Here is a 24,074-nt window from a genome sequence, read left to right on the forward strand (position 1 = left end):
CCTACAGATTATGCTGCCTGTTTGTATGTGTCATCCGACGATAACGTTTGAACAAATTGTACAATTGTGTTGCAATTTACTTTAAAATAATGTCCTTTGCCTTCTTCATACACATGGTCGTCCGAAGGAAAGCAGGGGCATTCCTGGATCACGAAAATGTGCACTAATTACCATGTCATTCAATTCGGACAGGAATCCTCAATTATGATACCCACGATAATACCCACGATGTTGAACCAAAATAGCGAAAAACACGACAGCAATTTACATTTTACATAAGCTTTGTGAAAGTATGATAAGTATAGACTTACGTATCACCTAAAAATGTTTCCGTAGGACAATTAGCCCGGTAGGAAATTTAGTATCTGTAGGACGATTAATATCATTATAATTTTCTAACAACTGTAGCTCTGTTTCAAAGTAATGTTAGTGGGACCATATTCATACAGAAGGACATTCATTTATTAAGCTATCGCGCAAGTGTCAATAAATTCCATTGAGATACAGAGACGTTACTCGAAGAGAAAAGAGCCCGTGTGTTAGTAAATCTCATAAGTTTTCAAAGCCGTCACTTTGTTTTCAGAAACCGAAAGGTAATAGAAAGTACAAAAACATGGCTCTTTCGACCAATCTATTTGACCTGACATATCGAAATCGCTTCTAAATTATAAGCGGAAATCGTAGGAGACCAAGTAAAAAAAAACATAGTTATGGATAGGGAAAAAGTATACTGTTTTCCCACTATCCCTTAGGAATTATCAAAGCATTATTTATTTACCAAACACAAATTTTAAAGTGTGTTTCCCAAAACGGCTACCCGACTTTTAAACCGTCACTGCGACTCCCAAGCTTAGAATCTGTACAAAGAAATGTATATAACCGAAGGAGATACTTGCTTCAGGCATTTTGTGCTGTTAAAACACTTAGAACGCCATAGGGTCAGAAATTCCAAACAAAGTATACAAGCAAAATATACAAATTTTGTGACTCGAGCGCCAAGGTGGTAAACGCCAGAACTATAAGCAGAATATATGGTTCCAATATGCTATCCATTGAACGTGCGACGAATTTTAGATATACAGGTAATTACACGTCGATGAACATATTCAGTAAGTAAAATATGTTGGTTTTACAAATCAACCATTAAAAACCACATTCTATAATAACCATACAGGTAGGAAAACAAAGAAGATTGTCATTTGGGTTCCGGAGTAGGGACATCGGATATAGGTGGATGATACATTTAATGCAATTTTCTAATGCATTTACGCACAATTGTAGCATATATATATATATATATATATATATGTTGACCACTTTCTATTTATTGACGCCATTTTGAACTCCTGATAGCAAATCGATTTTATTGTTAATACTTCCTTTAGAGCCAAAGGAGAATTACAAAAAAAATGGCTAAATTGACTCACATGACTCACACGAGGAAACAAGCAGATGCATATAATTGAGTGTGTTAGACTCGTATCGTGGAGTAAATCTCAACTTTGACGTTTAGTACAGAACTTTAACGTATGAAAAGGTCAATTTTTTCATAACATTGACTTAAAACTCAGCTATACCTAATATGGGATTCTTATAATTTCAGGTCATCTTTCGAGAAGGTTCCGAGGTAAGAATCGATTAAGTTCACTTAACACCCTTGCATATATGCATTAATATTAGTATTAATTTGGAACTCGTAAATTTTGGAGCTCCTCAGTATCTAAACGGTTAGCATATCCTCCTTTGCCGTTCAGGGTTCGATCTGCAACGGGATCTAGTATGGCCCTGTTTCCACGTTAATCAGTAGGTTTTATCCTCGCTGTTGAAAGGCACATTAAATTCAAAATCAACTAATTCAGTTGGAAAACTTTAAGAGGATATTAAACATTTCGTTGAGGTTTAGTTTTCATTCACGAAACTTATGGCCTCCAACCTTGATATTCAATTGTTGAAATGTGTGCCCAGGAAAGCAAAAATTTGTTTAAGACCTCAAAAAAAAAGTGCATGAGGCGATCCCGGACCTGGCCAGCATCACCGTAAATAACAGCAATTATTAATATCGTATTTCTTTGTGGATTAAATAAAAATGTTAGAAAGTTTCAAAATACTTCTTTATGCATTGACTTAAAATCATAAGTTTAAAATGAAAAGGCAGCTATATGGTGTTACCTATGCTTTTTTATTCGTTGTCACAGTATCTTTGGCAATGTACGTTGGCACAAATACGATGTTTAATTGTCAAAACTGTGTAATGGTTTACTTTGAAAAGATATATTCATTCTTTGAGAAGGAGAAAAAGGAAGGGATGAGGTGATTTTGGTCCTAGTTTGTACCTCTCGTTTTGTTTGTGAATTACAATAAGTGACGTCACATTTACTCTTTTTTAAACCTGTTTAGTTCATTGGAATAACTCATATAAAACATTGTTACTGGCTAGAGCGATTTAAACGTTCAGAGTTCCAGTGTTTAATTTAATCAGTATGGGTTTAGCCAATGGAAAACTGTACCGACAGCACTTGTTATATATATTTTTTCTTTCTTAATGAATAAAAAGTTCACAATATTGTGTAATATTTGTAAGATTAATTTGTTCTTTATTACTTTATATCGATGAGTATAGGCTTTCTATAAGGTATGGTAGGGTATGGAACGAACACTTTCAAAATTTCGTTCTTAGAGGGTTAATTTGGCCGAAACAAAGTCGTAGTCTCCAGAACTAATTTTAGTATTTGATAATCTAAAATTGCTAAAGATATAATTTGGGAAGGTTTCTAACATCGTGTATTCTCTTTATTACGTTATAGGCATTTATGCTTTACATTTTGTCTCCGAAGGTCATGAATTTGATTCCCGATAAGAGCTTATATGTCTTTGACATTAACTTAAATGATTGTGCTGTTTAGAATTCATGTTCTACATAGGCGTTGTTTGAGCTCTCGAACTAGAGTATGCTGTCACTTTATTTACATATAATGAGGATATTCATAACTTAATGCACTCCTCTTAAGATTTGTGAAAAGAGATAAACATGATACTTTAAGGTCACCTTCTTCGTTCTGGTGCTAGTTCGTGTGATTTATATCTTAAGTAACTTTCACGGTTAAGCTTAAATGAGTGTAAAGAGGGAATTGTTTTACAGTTAAAAAATCTTAGGCGGTTTTTAACTACTCGGTTAAAAATAAACGCGTTTTAAGTTTTCAATTAACAAATAAACGTTTTTAGCTATTTGATTAAATTTTCAGTTTTCCCTAATTTCTAGTTTTTTCAAAAGTTCAAGACAAAATTTGAAACTAAAATTTTTCGAAATTAAAAGTTTAATATCAGGAATATTCAAACTCGATTTTTTAAAAAATTTATAACCTCAAACTAAACTTTCCAAAGAAGAAAGTTTGAAATCAATTTTTTTTAATTCGAGTTAAAATTAAATTTTCTAATTAATTGAAATTTTGGAATTAAAACTTTTCGAAAGAAATTTTAGAACTAAAAATTTCGAAAAACGAATAAAAATTTTCAGTTTCAAATCTTTCAAATAAAACACTTTTACACTGTAATTTTCGAACTCGAAATTTAACTCAAATTATCGAAACTCAAATTTAATCAACATTTTCGACCTAAAAAATTTCAAACTAAATTTTAGAAGAAGAAATTTGAAAGTAAATTTTCCCAAGAATATACTCGTTTTTTCCAACCAAAAAAAAAAACAAACGAAAATTTTCGCATTAAATTTTAAACTTATGTCCAACTAAAAATTTTATAGCTTCAAAATTTCAAATCAAATATTTTGGAGAAAAAAATTTTAAGACAAAATTTTCGAACTGAAAGTTTTAAACCGAAGTCGGAAATTCGTAAATTTCATACAAACATTTTGGAAAGTAAAGCTGTGATTTTGTGACCGGTCGTTGTTGGAACCTTGTATATTACTGCTCGGGATGCGGTTGTTCATAACAGTTGTGGTTCGGTTTCTTTTCGGTGCGCCATATTACAACATTGGGGTTCGAACCAAAACTGTGAACTACTTAGTGATCAGATCCTTCAATAGAGCGCGAACATACTGAAAACCACCATGTGAAGAACTTTATGCAATTCCGGTACGATTTTCATTACAGTTATTCACATTGAAGCGCAAACATTAATAATTTATCATGCAGATACCTTAAAACTATCCATGTGATTAAGTAGGGACATTTTCATTAAAAAACAAATTCCATTTTGTTTAACATGTATATTTTCGGGCTGTCTTAGTGGCGTTATTTTACAGCCCTCTTTACTGTTCACAAATACTAACATGTTTTATAATTCACAATAATATCGACTGAACTTAATAACTTTAATTTCCAATTCAAACCTGTATTATGTAAATAGAAGTTTTTTAGCCCTTATTACAATACACCGACGCAACACGCACACGAACGATTACGATAACGGACGCGGAAGTCACACTGTTTATTATCAGTTCACATATTCAATAAACTTTAGTGATCACAATAAAAGTACAAACAAATTTAGTATTAATTTAACTTATGGTCTTCTCACAACTTATACATAATGTCTTCAGTACTCTCGTACAATTTGTTCCTCCTGTTTTGCGCGTGATATTCAGAGTGAGCGTACGTGCATGATTTGTTCGACTGTATTTATCCGCCACTGCTAAACTGCACATCATATATTTTTTCACATTATATAAGTAATTCACTAATTATATGTATTTCTTCAAATTTGATGATTCAATATTGAAGGGATAGGTAGCTAATTTTAATATTTTCTATTTATATTACGATGATTCAGGATACCTATAAAGACTACTTTTTCATAAAACCCCCTAGTCCTCCGCAAGTCTGCTCACAGTTCCTTGGTGCATTTTTTATTAAATTTGGATGTGATTTTGCACCCGAAGATCTAGCCACACTAATACAAATTCACATAAGTTCAGCCACAGATTACTCGAAACAGACTACCTTGCATTTCACCAGATATTGTCCTTTTTCCTTACTGGTTTGCTATTTAAAAAGTTTTTTTTATATAACCTGCTTGCTCACTTACATATGGTGGACGACAAGACGATGATTCTTTCCAAAGAATTATCAGAACCCTGGAAATTTATGAATTGTAATGTTCTTGAATTCATTTTCCGATGTTCTTGGACGGTGCATCTCGACGAAAATAAGTAAAATCACCGAAACGTGAAACACGAATTCGGAAAACGCGAAATGGTCTATTCACATATACGAAATGGGCTTTTTGATTTAAAAGTTCATGCGATTTTCTCCCTTTTTGTGCTAATATTGTTAATTCTTTTCTTGAACACTGTTCAACATTATTTAAGCGAACAACAGAAATTATAAATAAACATAAAGAACATCACATTAACCATTTTGTTTGGGCTTAACTCTGGCCTCTCTCTTCATTTGCTTAAAACTACACATTCGAACGGAAATACAAAATTACAAGCCAAATAATAACTTTATATAAAATGCATAACTAATATTAAATAATAACAGATAAACATTTTTTCCCTTTCCAAATTTTTACATTACATTAGACATTACTGTACGGCATACGAAATATTGATAACATAAGAAATGTAATTAAATATATGTATATGTTTTCAAATTATATCCAAATATTTTCTATGAACTATTAATTTAACTTCATTGAATATATTGATATTCAATAACATCAAAACAAAATTCTGTTAATATATATAATATACAACAAAATATATGTTTCATTTTGTAGAGGTTTAATTTGAGAAATTTCGGAGCATTTGAGTTTCACAACTAAATCTTTACAGAGTATTAATTCAGTTGTAATTCCCCGCGACTACTCGACAACGCCTGCCTTCCAAAATTTTAAGATACCTAACCACTTTAAAATCATTTATTTGCTAACCCCGAGATGAGTGTGAAGGACAGAACATAAGGTTAAAAACTTAAAACAATAAAGATCGGGATTTTAAGAAAATAGCGTACACCGGGCTTTACAATATGTAGAATTAAATAATAGTTGGAGGGAACCTTATCTCAATGTCTTAGCATAGAGCTTGGCTCGTTTTTCATTACTTAGGAAAGCAATATCAACGACCATCTAGATGCTTCATAGCTAGCCACAGATGCCTGGACAATTAACTTCAAAAATTTAATATGCTGTCTTTCCTTTCCTCCTGATTTTTTATAACATGATGTTATTGGGTCTAAGTTCACTTATAAAACAAAATATACGGATTTTGTAGATTAATCAATGCAAATTTCAACACGTCAGACGACCATAAATTTTTGCAATACAAGAAATTCTAATATTGATCGATATCTAATAGTTTTCTAAAATTTTAACTACCCTTCTATCATTAACACGTGACTTTACTATACGCTCAATATAGCTTTATAGCAATAATCTATAAACTCATTTGAAATTACATTGTGATACTTTTCTGAACTATGTTTAACTGTTATATCAAGCTAGATTTTAAGAGTCGAATTTGTGGGTTTCCACATCTACAGAATCAAAACCAATAGATTTTCCAGTCAATGGATATAATAACTCAAATACCTTTTGTGAGTTTGATGGCTAATTGAAACACAAATAAGGCCCCTTGAAAACATTAAAGAATTTTGAAATTTTCTTGTCAACTGCTGAACTTAAATTTGTTTGTTTTAGGAAAACCAGGTCATTTAATTTTACCTTATACTTGCTCTCCTGTTATGAGATATACCTTTCGTTTCGCTTTCACACTACTTTTTTTTAAATCTGCCATTACTATTTTATTATCCTAATTTACACTATCATCGTAACTTGTTTCATCTAGGAAAATACCAAAATGTTCAAAAATCGGGTTTTCAGCTTTAATATTTAAAAGCAAACTGGCTGGACTAACACCAAGACTGCTCGAAATTGACAATTTCAACAACGCAACTTGCGGTATGAATTTTTTCCATGATGCATGATCGTCTCTACAAAACAGGCTAAATAATTTATTCGTTTCTGGATGAATTCTCTCTATTGTGTTCGAAGAAGGCTGGTAAGGAGTCATTTAAAAAACTTTAACGCCATTATCTTCCATTATTTGTTTGAAATATTTTGAAACAAAACAACTTCGATTGTCTGCCAGAATTGCAGAAGGTAGTCATAGATGTAAAAAGTACAAGGATTCTAAACATTTAATAACAAATTTCGTAGTAGCATTTCAAATTGGAAAAGGACAAGGTATCCAGTAAAAACGTCCAAAACAGAAAGTATAAATTTACTTTTTGATGCAGATGGCACAAGAGTTCCAATTATATCGATCGAAATTAACATTCTAGGGGCCTTTACCTGTATTGATTCTAAAGGTCTAGTTGGTAGTGTGGTATCAGCTTTAGTTTTTTTTTACATTCGAGACAGTCATTAATCTAACTCATTACATCACGCCGCATGGATTTCCAACAAGTTTCGCTAATAAATCCTAATGTTCTTTCACTTCCAAAATGTCCAAGGTTATTGTGCATTTCTTCAATGACTAAATTAAACAAAGAGGGCGGGACAATAATTCTCAGATTGTTAGGAAAATGAATGTTATTGCACAACAAGATCCCGTTCTCCAGTTTATAAAATTTTCCCACATTTCAATTTTTAATTTTGCTGTAAGGATCGTCCGGTTTCCTTAAATACCTCATAATTTTATAATATTCAGGTTGTTTCTTTTGTTTCTTGGCTAACTCTCCTTGTGTGAGTTTTCTGAAAAAAGAAGGAAAACTACCAAATTATTTATGTCCAAAGTTTTATTAGGAGGCGCCAAAACTTTTCTACAAAGCGAGTTATTGGTAACGTTCTCTGTGCTTGAAATGCGTATTATTTCCAGATCAAACCCGTGTAATTCGAGACTTCAGCGATCCAAACCAGAATTCCAATGACCTATTTTATTTAGAAACACTAAAGAGTTATGGTCCGTGTAGACCTTCACATGATGTACATATTAAAAATTTCGCATTTTCGTATACCAACAACGATGGCATACGCTTCCAGTTCAGATATGTTGAAATTTCGTTGTGCTCTGTTCAAAGTTTTACTATTAAAACCAAGTATGTGTTTCTTACTATTAACCTCCCGAAACAATACGTTTCCAACCGATACTAAGGAACTATCTGTTACTAAACCAAAATCATGATCCAACAACATGTGATTCAACAACACTTCTTGAGCTCAAGATTATCTTAATTTGACAAAAATCTGTTCTCATTCATAAGGTCAAACCAAATTTTTATTCTTTTTCAAAGTTCAAATAACGGATTAGTCAAATGAGCAAAACGATAAACAAATTTTGAACACCATTCAAACAAACCTAAAACTCCTTTTAACTCTTTTACTCTTTTAGGACGTGGTAACTTTCGAATTGTTTCAACATACGATCAATCCTTTTTCACTCCTTCAGGTGTGACCACAAAACCAAGAAATTTAAAAGTCGTATTACAATTGGACGATTTTCTCTAATTTACAATTATTATGGCTTCTAGTTTTGTAAACAACAAATTTAAAATCTCTAATTGTTCATCAAACGAAAAACGTTTTACTGAAAAATCATCTATATAGGTTCCTACTTTATCAAATAAAGCATGGTCTAACACAATGAAGAGACATGGCATAAATCCTACTCCTACATTAGAACAAGCAAAAGGAATAGAAATAATTCTGTACATTCTTCCATTCCACGAGAATGCTATATAATCTCGGCAATTTTCACAAATTGGAACTTGCGTTTAACTTAGCACTAAATGAATATTCCTTACATATTTAGCACATTGAAACGTCTACAACGAATCATCAATTTTATTTACCTTTAGTTGTTTTATTTTGACATTCGAATTAAGAAGTGCCAGGCGAACTACCACTCTCATTTTACTGGTGTTTTTCTTTGGAAGACAAAAGATTGGATGAAAATGTATCCAGACACAAGGTTCTATGACTCCATATTTTAACCTTTCATCTATTTGAATTTCCATATGTTCTTTAAATTTATAAGGTAATGTATATTGTCTTTTCACCAAAGGTTCATTCGTATCTACCTCAACTGTATATGTTCAAACTTATTGCAGGACCAGGAGTATTCTTAAAAATTTTCTTATGTTTCAGCAATAGTTTGAACAACCTTTCATTCTCTATTTCAGATAATTTAGCTTCATTAACCTTCTCTTGAATTTCCGAAATATGAGCGAATTCAGTTTTTGACTAATTAACATTTGCACTACAAACTTCACCTCTATTTAGCATATTACAATGCGATTGTCGGATTTCGTTATCCATTTCCAGAAATTTGTTGTGTATAATATTCAGACAAATTTTTTTTCCTCACTGGCAATTTCTAAATTCAAACCTTTCATTTCTTCTTCATTACTGGAAGAATGTCGAATTTTAGTGTAAATATGGTCAGTTTTAAAGTGGTTTATTCACTCTGTTTCTAAGCGACGTTATTCACGAATCAAATTACTTACTACGGGACATTTTAGATTTACCTTTCCAATCTCAAGTAAACATTCCGTTTCATCGTCAGTGTCACTAACAATATATACATTAATATTATCAGCTTCAAAAACAAAATTTATCTTTTGCTGCTTTTCATTTTTTGTCAATATTTTAGTAACGTTAATGTTACTCCTTGCATTACCTAACATAGGTACAGTTACAATTTCTTCTATCTTTTCAAAAAAGACAGAGTTACGAAGAAATCTTTTTTTGCTGTAGACTGAGTAAGGAAATTTCTCCCCAACAAGCATTCTGTATTTACGTCAGAGACAACTAACACACGTACGTCAAATACAATATTTCCTATTTCAATACATAATACAATTACACTTTGCACCTGTTTCTTTTTCTTCCCAGAGAAATCTACCAAAAAAAGATGTGGAGCAGGTCGCAAGCGAGGGTGAGAAAAAAAACGCTATTCGTTTCCATGCCTCCAAAGACAATAACGTAACAGAAGCTACAGAGCCGCGCAAGGCAACAATAGATTGGTTTAAAACCTGTATCATAATCACAGGTGATCTAGATTAATTTTCTAAAACTTGGTCATCATCGCTACTCTCTGATGAATCAACGTTCCAATTGACCACATTTACAACATTTTTGCCAATTACAACAAAATCGTTCGAGAATTATGTTTGAGTGCATTTTCGTTTTTAATACATTCATTACCAACTACATTAGCAACTCTACCAACCTGAGTCGCGTTGAAGGGCGTATTAATTTAAATTGTGTTCTTTATTTTGTGGAAACATGACCTTTGGGTTAAAATAGGGAAATTGTGCTGCAGATTGACAATATGAGGACAATGATTGCTGTCTATTCATAGTTTCATTATCATTACTGTTTACAAAACTAACCTTTTGATTTTGATTCAACAAAGCCTGATCGTAATTGCCGTCATAATTATCGTTACTTGTACTTGGACCCTTATCGCTATCGTTACCTGCAACATGATCATTCTTACGCTTTTTCCAACGACGATTCTTCTTTTTCCCATTTCCCTTTTGATTTGATCCTTTAAATTTTTGTTTAATTTTATTCTCACGATTTTCGTTTTTAAATTTACCCTTTTTGTTATAGTTCTTATCATTACTTTTGACTTCTTCTACCTGATTAACTCGAACAGTTCTACTACGAAACTTATTTCTATCTCCGCTGTTCCTACTGTCGTAATACAAAGCTTCAAGATTTTGTTTAGACGTCACAAATGCTGAAAAATATAAATTTGGAAACAGTGCTAACTGTCGATTGTAAGAAATGGGTAACAACTTCTTAATTCACAATAAAGATTTCCGTTATGGAAGATGAAAAATCACGTATTTTACTAAATCTTTTCGAAACCAAATCGGTAACAGTGCCGTCGGTTTTTGGATCGAACGCATGAGACTGTTACACTGACAACATAGTCGCAATAATTTGTTTTGTAGCGAACTGAGCATGAAATTTTCGTGTAAAATCCGAGAATGAGCGGTATGTACCTAATATTGACTTCAAAAATTCATGTGCTTTACCTGTAAGAATCAATCCTAAAACATCTAACTATTGATATTCTGGCAAATGTATCGGATGCGCCGAGTTCTGAAACTGCTCTAAAAACGAAGTTGGTGACTTTATCATCCAAACCTGAAAATTTAGGGAACGTTTCAATGTCGCCATGACGTAATATTCGCAGTTTAGCATTTCACATCACTCCTATCGGATTTTCTTATTTTGAATCTCTTTTTCAGCCTACGTAACTCACTAGATGACGAAGAACTAGAATCCGTTTGATTGGAACTACTACTTTCTTTCTCACTACGCTTTGACTTTTTACTACCTCTATCGTCATGAAATATATTCGTGCTATTTAACTTACTTTCACGAAATAAAAAGCCACGTTCGTTCCAGTTATTTTTAACATTTTCAGCTAAGGAAGTTAACTGCGTTTGAGTTTCATCCACTTTTATTTCCAATCCTGACAACCTATCACTTTTTAAAGCAATATCCTGGCACCTGTTAACATCCTCCATCTATGCCTTGAGGAACAGTATTATGGGATAAGCTATCCAACCTGTGGTTTAGTATAGCAACATCTCTTTCTAATTTATGGGTAATTTCACTCACTAAGACTTACGTCTTTTGTTCATTTTCTATTTTTTCAAAGTTACTTACTGACTCTTCAATAGATACATTTTTTCTAACGCTTCGTTAACCTTCTCTTCGCATGCGCCTAAATTAACCGTAATAGTATCGAGTTATTCCGTATTTTTAACCGTTTTAGCTAATTTTTTCTCAAACCTTTAGTTCAATTGTTCATATCTTCCATTTATCTCTTTAGATATTTCTTCATACCTAGCCAAACATTCCTCTTTTACCAATTGGAATTGTGCTTCGAACCCATCATCAATTGTTTTGTTTCCTCACTAATTTCTACTATTCTACTTTCCAATGATTCACGTAAAATTTGCATTTCTTTACTAGAAGCTACAATTTTAGTGTCTAATGATTCGTGTAAAGTTTGCATTTCTTCTTTATTTGCCCTAATTGCGTCCAACAATAACTTGACATCGCTTGATCCATTTTTTACACTCAAACAAGACAATTTTGCACTAGGAACCTATATAGGCAGAGAGTTACTTGAATGATTTCATTGTCACGCATTCAAGTCACTGAAACTGAGTATTACCTAACGGTTCAGTGTTTGTGTGTATGTTCGGTGCGCCATTTTTCTGACCGGTCGGGTTTCGAACCTTTTATATTCCTGTTCGGGATGCCATCATCCATAGCAGTTGTGGATCGGATTCTATTCGATGTGTTAAATTAGTCGAACCTAAGCTGTGAACTATTTACTTACATCTAAAACTACGTTTCCAAAGTAAAAAGCTACAAAACCTGTCCACAGGTGAACCTGAGAGTACTTACGCCTTTCTCTTATTTGTTAGTTTGGTTGTGCTTTTGGCTGCCTTTCAGACTTTTTTTTCTATTTGTGTCTGTTTTTGTTGCTCTGCTGCTGCTTTTGCTGCTGCTTCTGTTGTGGCTTCGTTTTCCTTTCCCGACTATCGGCAATTCACATCAACTCCTCTTGTATAGTATATATATTTTTAGGTTGCATAGGAGTAAGTTAAAATCCTTCTTTGGCTTGGAGGCGATTCGAACTGCTTGTAACAACTCACAGCTGGTCAGACCATGAGCGAGCACGCTCAGCTAAGACGTACTCAAAGAAATGAATTGAAAGTCATACGGCCATCTACTGAGCAAGTGAGTAACTGCTTGAATATATTCACCTAGCCGGCGATTTCAAAACAAAAAAAATGAAAATTGTGGATACCTTGGTTCCTATATAATAGAGGGCTGATATTTAAATTTTGGCAATTAGCTTTTCGCTTGCACACAAGTGTTGCCAACCCATAAAGTTAAAAAATCACTGAGTGTATTTACAAAGACGATCCTAAGTTTGCAACACTGGAAATAATAAAATTGATATATTTGAAAAACAAAAAATACTAGCATAATCTATGACATTCTAGGACTTTTTTCCTGCCAAAATCTGCATTTGTTGTTCTTTTTCTTCCTTGTTAATAAGATATAATAGACATAACTAATTACGTTCATGATTGCAGAAAGCTCTATTATTGTTGTTATAAACGGGTCTATTTATTATTAACGGATCTATTATTAATATGATCTGGTACCCCTAGCAACCTTGAAAGTTAGTCAACTTGAAAAGCATAGTAAAGTTTTTAGCTATTTGCTTCTTTATTATAAAAGTTACAAAGGTAAAAATTTGAACAAACCTTTACGAAATACATATCTATGCCCTGATTTCCTCACATTTTGAAAAAGCGCACTAAGCAACCTTCCGTCTTTGACTTTCAAAACTTGACAACGTAGCTGTAAACCTCCCACTTATAAATTGCATGCCTTTGATGAAATATCTATTGATTTCTTTCTGAACTAGGCCTTTGCTAGAATCGGGTAATCTATAATAATTCGATATAATTTCAAAACTATTTCTTCCATAAAGAACTTTAATTTTATCTAATTATCGAACTTTCAAAACTCTCGAAATGTTCAGGACACTAGAAATGTTCGAGACTCTCGAAACGTTAGTGACTCTCTGAATGTTGGAGACATTTGAAATGTTCGAGACACTCGAAGTGTTCGAGGCACTCGTGAGTCTTGAATTGTCTGAAAGGGCTAATAATGGGAGGTCTAAGTATGATCGCAATTTAACGGGTCGATTGAATATTTTGAAAACTTCGGTATTATCGGTGTTTGGAAGAAATAATTCAATCTAAGTTTTTATATTTTATTTATATCAGACTCCAGGCCCCAACGAGTCTTTGACTCACTTTAAGAGGCAATACAGTTACATTGCTTAAACATATTGAAATACAAAAATAAATTGCGGATATATAATATACATAAACAAGAATAAAAGGAAGGCAATATCTGTTTAGTTTATCCTTCCATTTCCTTGATACTTTTTTAATGCTGTTCTTTACATAATTGCACTTGATATTCTTAGTTTCTCCTATACTAGCTCTCTTATCCGTTTTTTGAATAAAGATTTTGATTTCAACTGTTTGTATTCGTTTGGAATTTAATTGAAGTATTTTAAGAGATAGCTCTTAATTCCTCCTGTTGCGTATGTTTTTGAAGAATGAGATTCCGCATGTATTTGTTCTTTATGTCTTGTCTCATAATTATGAAAGTGACTATTTCTATTTACTATTATATTATGATGTATATTGTTATTCATAACATTAAACATATAATACATAGCAGATTCTTTAGCTAAAGGAACTATTTGAAATACTTTAGATGTGCTATAGGTATTTACATTTGGGTTTAAGCGTGGCAGAGTGTAGAGGGTAGCTAATGCCCTACTCTGCAAAATTTGTAGTTGATGTAATGCACTTTTGTTCGAACGTCCCAATAATAAGTTCATGTAAGTTAGTTGAGAGTGTACATATGCATAGTAGATATTTTTTTTAACGTTCTGCGATAATATATTTCTAAATCTATTAAACACCCATATTATTGCAAGATTGTTTTACACAAAAATATTTGTGTGTGGTCCCCATTCAAGATGCTGATTAGTTATTATTCCTAGGTATTTCGTTTCAGTGACTCTTCTTATTTGTTGATTTTCCAAATAAATATTTATGTTATGGTCTACATGTATATTTGTTTTCTTGTGAAAACTTATATATACGTTTTTTTCTACATTTAGTGAAAGTTTATTGCAACTCAACCAATCCTGCAGTTGTTTTAGACCTGCTGTATTATATTTTCTAATGTATTTTTATTTTCCGCTGTGTATTATACATACATATCGTCAGCGAATAATAGTAACGTATCATTTAGTTTGATATTTGCTACATCATTTATATATATTAAAAATAGGAGAGGCCCCAAACAGGAACCTTGTGAGTAGTATCATTGATACCAGTTCTGACGCACTTTCTCCATCCAACCCCAAACCCGCCACTGACCATAGTAGTTAAACAATGTTACAGAGCGTAAAGTAGATTGAGTATTGTAAATTGTGTACTTGCTTTTATCACATTTTAAATGATAAAAACTTACATCTAAATCTTACATCTAAAATTACTTACATCTAATTTAACTCTTCTATTCGTTGTATTTCTCTTTCTTGTCTACTCTTAGCATATTGATCATATAACTCTTTTAACTTGGGAATCAAATCTTCTTTCCTTAATTCTATATTATAATGACCCCAAGCTAGAGTATGTATACCATCATTCAATATATATCTCTTATCATCATAAGCACTTAAAGCTAACTTGTTTTCTTCTACCGAGTATACATTATGCTTTTTACTACGAATATGATTTTGTATTCTATATAATTCTTTCTTTTCTAAAACACAGTTCTCATAATCCTCAAATGATATATCTTTTATAACTACACTTTTCTTTATACCCTTTGCATTTCTAATCGATTCATCCTGATCTCCTTTCTTTTTAATAGCATACATTTTTGATTTCAGACCGACAAACTTTTCTATTACAACACCTTTCAATTCATCTTTAAATTTTCCTAATACCTTTTTATTAACAAATTTCAATCCATATTCATTGTTTTCTTTATAATCAGAAGTATCTAAATATTCATACATATCTTTCATATCTTCGTAAAGGTCTTCTGTTTCTATATGTGCTATAACAGAATCAGTATCAGTCATTAACAATTTTACATTGTCTTCATATCTCTTTTTCAAAACATTGTAGTAAAAATCATACAAACATATTTTAGAGATATCTAGTGCTGTCATTCCTACATAGATAGGCTTGTTAAATACAATTTTAGTTTTATACATACGAATAGCAGCTAAATTCTCAGAGAATATCGTTCTATCTTTAAAGTTAGGTTTAGCTACTAAATCCTCTAACAAATTTTTATTATGTACTAATCTTACATTTATTCTTTTTCTTATATTTTCCATAGTTTTACCAAAGAAAGCTTTATTAGCCAACTTATAAAAATCCTTCTCAAATTCATTCTTTGCTTGTGACCGTATATTAGTATTTAGATCTATATATTTCTTTAACCAGGCTGATTGTTTAAAAGTTATTACCTTATGTATTTTCTTAAGTTTCATTCCTTGTGACAAGTAGAATTTAAGGTTTTGATAGTGTAGTATATAATGCTCATTATCACATAGAGTTGTCAATAGCTTTGGAAGTTTTTTGTTATTAATATAGTTTTCTGGAGCTAAGGGAAAATCTGAATGTATATTATGGAGTTCCTTTGGATATTCTAAGTCAAATTCTAAAATATAACCATCTTCAGAATCATCTTCTGTTTCTAGTATTGTTTTTGCTAAATGTTTCTCATTATACTTATTAACATATATCCATTGAAAACCACCATACGGCATGTGATGATTCATTGCCCAACCATACTCGTTATTTGCATCCATGTAAGTTATATAAGAGCTTTTTTCTTCTTGTCAAAGTTATCTAAGTATTTATTATTAGCAACTGCATATCGATTTGAACATTGAGAGATTCCACCTCTTATACCCTTCTCTATAAATAGTAATTTGTCATAGTCAGTTAATAATTCTAATTTTTGTTTTGTCATCTTTAACATTGCATCCCAGAAAAACTCTGGACCGGTAAGATACCACGCTGGATCCAATTTATATGTTTTAAGAGCTGTATCTCTGAAATTTTCAATAATATCTGTTAGTTGAAGAACATCTGTTTTGTTGTAATGAACAGTAAAGTCATCTATTAACTTTAGATCGAATTCTTTACAAACTCGTACATGAAGGTTATGACGCTCAGGACTCATTTTTTCTCCTGTTAATCTGTTTGTAAATTTTTTCTGGAGATAATGGAACAGGCTCCTTTAACTTTTAATTAGAATCAACATAATCATATGGATAATCACCTTTTGTAGTAACTAGATCAAGCTTATCAATTGGAAAAAACTTGAATGTTTCTCGAAATTGTTCTGGCTTTAAATTCTTTATTAACTCTGCTAAGCTTTTTAGTAAAAATCTGAATGAATCAATGAATCTTAACTTGATAGATTTATCTTTTCCTTTTGCATCCTTATATTGAATGGTTTTTGAAAATGTAATGTAGTTTTCTTCAGTGTTAGCTATTACATCTATTTTTTCTTTCTCATCTCCACCTCCTAAGCTTTTTATAAATAAATGTGCATCATACCTAGAGAGATTGTGGAATAATACAGGAATAAATCTTGGATTTGTATACTTTAGATTGCAATAAGAGTGAGAAGCACCTCTAAATTTACCTGTTAAATGATCATGATCATGCACTTTTGTTTTACATGACTCTCTACTATTTTTAAGCTTTTTATACTCATTCTCACAATTTACTAGGACTTCTTTTATCTCTTTTCTCTGCTCTTTTATCTCTGTTATGCCATCATCCTCCTCATCTTCTATTTTGAGATGATGTTCTTCTTCCAAGTGTTTAGCTCCTTCTTTTATTTTCTTCTTTAAATACTCAATTTTAATCTTTAAACCTTCTATTTTCTTTACTAATAAACGTGGTAGATCTTCAAGACTTCCTTCACAAATATGACATATTGTGGCTGATTCATATATTTCTTCTTCCTCTTTAGATAATGGAATCATAGGTGTATAAGTATCATATATTTTTGCTATTTTGATTGCTTCTTCTGCTAACCTTTTTATAAATTCTTCTGCTACATTATCCCCTATGTATTCTACTGGCTCACTTTTATAGGATTCCAAAGTGCTTTTTACATAGTAAATACAACTATTAGGTTCATGTAGTTGATAAGCATTTGAGTAGGATCTTTCAGGATCAGGCTGACATGTACTTATTCCTCTTAGTAATGATTCTAAGTCTGCTATTATTGTGAATGGTATTCTTGAAGAACGCCTATCATTTACAAATTCTAATATCTTATCCACTCTCTAGGCAAAATGATTTTAGCAGCAGAATGTAAACCACAGTATTCTTCATGTTGTTTTAATAATTCTTCTGATTCAAAATGTTTAGCTAGACATCCCTCACATAAAAATCTCTTATGTCCATCTTTGGTTATTTGACTTCCAACAAGCTTCCATAAATCTTTAATCAAGCAGTAATGTGTTTTATCTTTTTTCTTTAGATATAAAAGACGAAAATGATTTTGTTTTCTTTCTTTAGGTATTTTAAGTTGGTATATCTTTTCATTATCATCTAGGGCAAAGACACTGATAGATATATTAGCTCTATTTTCAAATTTTGGTATATCTGTAATTTGCACAGGAAAGGGGATATCTTTAAAATATTTATCTAATTCATGCTCATATTGTCTAGGAACTCTTTGTGGATCTTTATTAACAGGATGTAATGCTCTTAGAACAGACCATAAGAAACATTTTTGATCTTTGTTTTTAATATTAATGCATGCTTTTCTTCTTTTAATTGTTTCTGGAAGTTCTATATATGATGATCCATTCATTGCTACGTATTTATTAATTCTTAACTCAAGATAATTAACAGAATGCAAAGTCCAACCTGAACCCTTTCCTTGAAACTCTTCCATCTCTGTTCTAATTTTTCTAGTTGCATTTTCATATTACTCATTTAGATCGGTGAATTGAAGTATAATTTCATTTGATGTTTTAAAATTATGTTCTCGAATCTGCTTATCTTTTATGAAGTTACATGTGAATGACATATTTACCTTAAGTGCATTAAAATATTTAAATCCATTTTTAATCATACTTTTAACTGGTTTGCTAATTGAACGTAGGAATTTAGAAGGATCTTTATATTCACCTGTGTTTTTTATTTTGAAAGTGTGTAATCTATGTTTAAATTCTGTTTCTTCTAATTCTACTTTGATGGGTATACGTGCTGGCTTCGGTTCTTCAAATACTTCTTCTTTAAATGGGAATATATTTCTAATCTGTTCATCATCATATTGTTTAAGAAGGTTTATTAGTTCTGCTTTTCTTAATCCGGAATATCTTTTGATTCCCTTTTCTTTACATAAGTTTTTCAATTCAACAACAGTATGTTTAATTAAACTCATAATTACTCTATCGTTTTATATAGAAAATCTTACTATTACTCAATTTTTTATCTTCGCCGAATTATTTCTAGTCATTTTTGTATTATTTTACTTCCATATATCCTAATACAACACTTAACATTGTACACTCCTGCCATTGTCTACATATTACGCGTTGTATTAGAACACGACTTTTATGGGAATAACCCATCAAAGTTACATATACACATATTAAAATTACATCATTTTTGTAAACTTATTCATCATCGTCATAATCATCACTACCATATTTATATTCATCATCACTATCCAAATCAGATGTTTTTTGTTGTATTATTAATAATTCTTTTTCCTTTAACAGTATTTGCTTCTCTAGTAGTGCTGTTATGAGTTTAAGATCATGATGAATTAGTTTAAGTCTATCATGTAATAAATCAAAATGCGACTTCATATTTATTATATAGAAAATCAGCAAAAATGATCATTATTTTTTAAAATTTATATATATACGATAGAGTAATTATGAGTTTAATTAAACATACTGTTGCTGAATTGAAAAACTTATGTAAAGAAAAGGGTATACGAGGTTATTCAAAGCTTACAAAAGCAGAACAATAACCTTAATCAACGAACACAGAACAACTACCACAAGTTCACAACAACTAACTGAACTTATAAAAGACATGGTTCAAAAATTAAATCCTGAACATATCGTAAACTACTTTGAAAATCCACTTTGTAAAAATATAGTTATAGATGTACTTAATAATCGAAATGTTGAAGAATGGAGACAAATTTCAGAAATAAAGGATTTATCCGATAACTTTCTACATACTTTCAGAAACAAGATAAATTGGTATTCAGTTACATTTAAACATAATCTATCACTTTCTTTTATTGAAAATCACAAAGAACACATTGATTGGTTTAGATTATCAAGAAGAAAAGATCTGACTCAACACGAAAGCATTATTAATAAGTATGGCGATATGATTTTCTGGAATAAATTGTGTGAGCCAAAGTTTGATTCAAGGTATGGGCGATATTCTCATCTAAAACCAGAATTCGTATTAAAACATAAAGAACATGTAAGACAACATATAAGATGGTATTACTACACTGATGAATATGCTCGACAAATGACGGAAGATTTTCTTAATGAGTTTAAAGAAGAGATTGATTGGCCTGCATTCACTGAAAAAAATAACTGGAGTAAGTATACAGAGAAACACGCTATTAAGTTTTGTACACAATTCAGAGAATACTTACAATGGGATATAATCTCTTATCTTACAAATTTGCTCACACTTGAGTTCCTAAGAACCTTTAAAGATAAACTCTGTTGGGACGCAGTTTCTAAAAGGTGTCATATTGAAAGAAAAGAACAAACAGCCTTCTTGAGCGAATTTAATTCTCTTATCAATTGGCGAGCTATTACACCGAAACTAGATGAAACACATGTAAGAAAATACCAAAATAAAGTTTATTGGCCATATGTTAGTTTAGATGATAAAAGCGAAAAATTCATTCTCGAGTTTGAAAGCAAGGGTTTATATTTAAGTGAGATAGTATATACTTGTTGGAATAGGAGGTTTTCTGAAAGCTTTATAATGAGAATCAAACAGAAGATCAATATAGTTGAATTCTTAAGATTCAATAGACATGTTAGCGATAGCCTTAGAAACAATTTAATGTTACTTTCATCAGGTTTACGCTTAATAGAAAACTCAGAGGAATGTCCAATATCCAAAGAAACAAAAACTGAATTGTGTAAAACAGCATGCAAACATGTGTTCTGTGTTGAATGTATGGTTACCTGGTTAGGAAATAATAACACTTGTCCTTTGTGTAGAACGGTTATATATAATAATAATTGATAACCCGGTTTATTCTAGATATTGATAGCATGTTTTTATGTAGAATTAGGTTAGTGTAGATTAATATTAAACTTTTATGATCAATAATCATAAAAGTTATATTTACATAACCCTTACCTTTATAAATATCTCCATCCACATGATAATCATACTTTTTCTTTTACTTTATTTAGAAGGTTAATTGAGTCTCCCTTACAACTAAAACAATCATCATTCATCTTAGCTTAAACACAAGTGGAATGAGTCACTATTCATACTAACTTTTTATGTAATAATAACCATAAAAGACATTATATATTTACACTATAACATTACTTTATCTATCCAACTATTATGTGAATCATCAAATCCTAACCATTTAACGTATACTTTATCACCTTTCTTTCTCAACACTTTCTCCACCAAGTATTCATCTTTATGTTTCGTCTTTAATAGTTCTGGTTCATAAAATCTACCTTGTACATCTTCTTCTTCTAAATCTTTAATTCTATAGGTAGGTGGATTAGATGGAATAACTTCACTAATAACAAATACTTCTGTTGACCAATTAGGTGTATATCCTTTCTCAAATAACCCTTTCGACTTACTTATACGAACATGATCACCTAATTTGTATTTGGGCTTAACACGCTTATATTATTTTTGATACACTTTCTTTAATATTGTTCGCTCATTTTTCTTGTTAACTTCTATAGGTTTTAAACCAATTGTTCTATGAATTTGATGATTATACTCTTTAACTAGTGTTGGTAATGTATCTATCCATTTATAATTTCCTTGTGTTGTGAACTTCTTCCACATATTTTGTTTAAGTGTTTTGTTAAATCTTTCAACAACAGAAGCTTTTTTACCACTATATGTTGAGTAATGATTGATATTGTTTTTTCCCATCAAATCTTCAAATTCCTTATTGTAAAACTCTTTCCCTTGATCTGTTTGTAAATTATTAGGTTTTCTTACTTTTAACACTGATTCAAATGCTTCTGTAACATTCTTACCACTCTTATCTTTAACAGGAACAGCAAATGCATATTTTGAAAACACATCTATAATGGCTAGCAGATACTTATACCCTTTATTTAATTTTGAAATACCTTTTAACACACCACTATCCATTTCCACAAGATCAGCTTGCCATAAGTCATCAATACCTTTAACAATAACACTTAACCTAGGATAATTCTTTCTAGATGGTTTATGAATTTCTTCTATAATATCTTCTCTAATACCTTCACCTTCATATAGTCAATCGAGCTTTTTAATGAATTGGGATTTATTAGTATCACACACAACACATATACCTTTCTTAACATATCTTCCATTCTTTTTTTGTTCTATTCTAATCGTATCTTTATTTGTATCCGTTGATTTCTTACACTTAACACAATACATTATCATTATTTATTGTATAGAAAATCATTTAAGTTCTCTTTCTATGTACATAATAACAAACAATAATTGACGTTCTTCAAAAGCTGAATTTTTATCTGCTTGAAACGTAATTACATCACCTTTTTTAATGTCGAAAGGAAAAGTTTCAACTAGGGTATCATTCAAAAATATATGTAGGTAGTATTTATCCAAACTTAATTCCATATGCATTATTTTCCCATTATAGAGAAACTTATATAACCATTCGATAGATTAAATATTCTAAAGGTTGGGTCTTTAACATTTTTAGTTCTCAATCGACATAATATATGTATAGTTTCTTTCTTCATAATGAACATATTTGCTTCTCTGTTTGATATTTGGAAATCTTCTTTTGTAACAAATTTATATAATAGGCTATTTATTGATACAAACTGATGAAAAGTAACTGCATCCCGTTGATCAATAGCATCACCTACATTAACAAGTCTTTTGTTTTTAAAATCAACCCATGTTGTATTATTTGGTGTAAAACCATTATCTAGATCACTTATCTTACTTTTAACATTACCAAAAATATCCATATTTATTATATAATAATTTGAGTTATTTAACAGCAAGTAAAACAGTTATACGAGCTCCACCAAAATCAATCAAATCACCATTCTCATCTTTAATTGAAACTTTGAAATTATTAAATTTATTGTGATGTATTGGGAAAAATATCTTTTCATTAGGTTCATATATAATTGGTTCTCTAAACTCTGCATTTGTTCTAAACGTTGCTATTAAATCTGTTTCGTTGTGTGTTGTATCGTTATCTTTTAAAATCATACCTTCTGCTAAATCACAGTGAATATTTATAGTATCAAACGGATGAAACCTTGGCACCTTATCTCCAACATGATCTATATTTTCAGTCAAGTTCTTTTCACTAAAACCTAATACAGTGTTAATGATATCTAAAGTTATATCACACACCTTGCTAAATATTTTAACTCAGTTTTTCTTTCTATCCTCAGTAAATTGAATATTTTTAAAAGAAATGGTGGTATATGGAAGGTTTGATATAATATATTCTTCTAATTCTTGTAAACTATATTGACCAGGTTGAACTATGAGTTGCCTTGAAAGTTCAGGGGCTACGCTACTACAAAATGTCAACTTATTATTTTTTCTGTAATGTTTGGAGTTAAGTCTGTTGTGTAAAATCCTGCAACAGCTACTTGTAAATCGTTTTCAAATGGGTAATGCAATGACATGTTTAATACAGATGAATAACCATTTAAATTAAATACCTTCGTTTATTATATAATAAAAAACTAATATGGATAATTGGGATATTAAAGTAAGGTTAACAGAAGAAACGGCGAAGAGAAAGAGGAATGGTGAGTTGTTACCTGATGATATAAGATGTTTAATAGTTGGACCTAGTGGTTGTGGTAAAACGACGTTAATGATTGATAATTTTTTGTTACCACCTAAAGGGTTAAATTATGCAAATGTTTATATATATTCTAAAAGTTTAAATCAATCTAAATACCAACACTTAATACAACTTTTTCGAGATATAGAACGTAATATTAAGACACAATAGCAATAATAAAAGGAAACAATGAAGAGATTATTCCATTAGATGAATGTGAGGACTATTCTCTGGTAGTATTTGATGATTTCATATTAGAAGAACAAAACCACGTTAGAGAATATTTTACTCGAGGTCGTCATAAGGGTTTGAACTGTTTCCACCTTGGACAAACATATTCTAAAGTACCAAAACCATTAATTAGGGACAACTAAAACTTTATTTGTATATTTAGA

General features: G+C 31.1%; 1 protein-coding gene across 4 annotated transcripts in view; it reads left to right on the forward strand.

The window, feature by feature from the left end:
• LOC145683388 (kunitz-type serine protease inhibitor PPTI-like) overlaps nt 1-24,074 on the forward strand; it is an 842,804-nt gene that overhangs the window by 342,716 nt on the left and 476,014 nt on the right. For 3 of the 4 annotated variants that reach the window (XM_081754720.1, XM_081754722.1, XM_081754721.1), the window contains exon 4: nt 1,604-1,627. The exons of the other annotated variant lie outside the window; for it this stretch is intronic. In XM_081754720.1, coding sequence (XP_081610846.1) covers nt 1,604-1,627 — 24 coding nt within the window. The remainder of the gene's footprint in view (nt 1-1,603; nt 1,628-24,074) is intronic. 4 annotated transcript variants of the gene reach the window in all.

Source organism: Thermobia domestica, chromosome 4 (assembly GCF_964235325.1).
Source record: "Thermobia domestica chromosome 4, izTheDome1.hap1.1, whole genome shotgun sequence".
NCBI lineage: Eukaryota > Metazoa > Arthropoda > Insecta > Zygentoma > Lepismatidae > Thermobia > Thermobia domestica.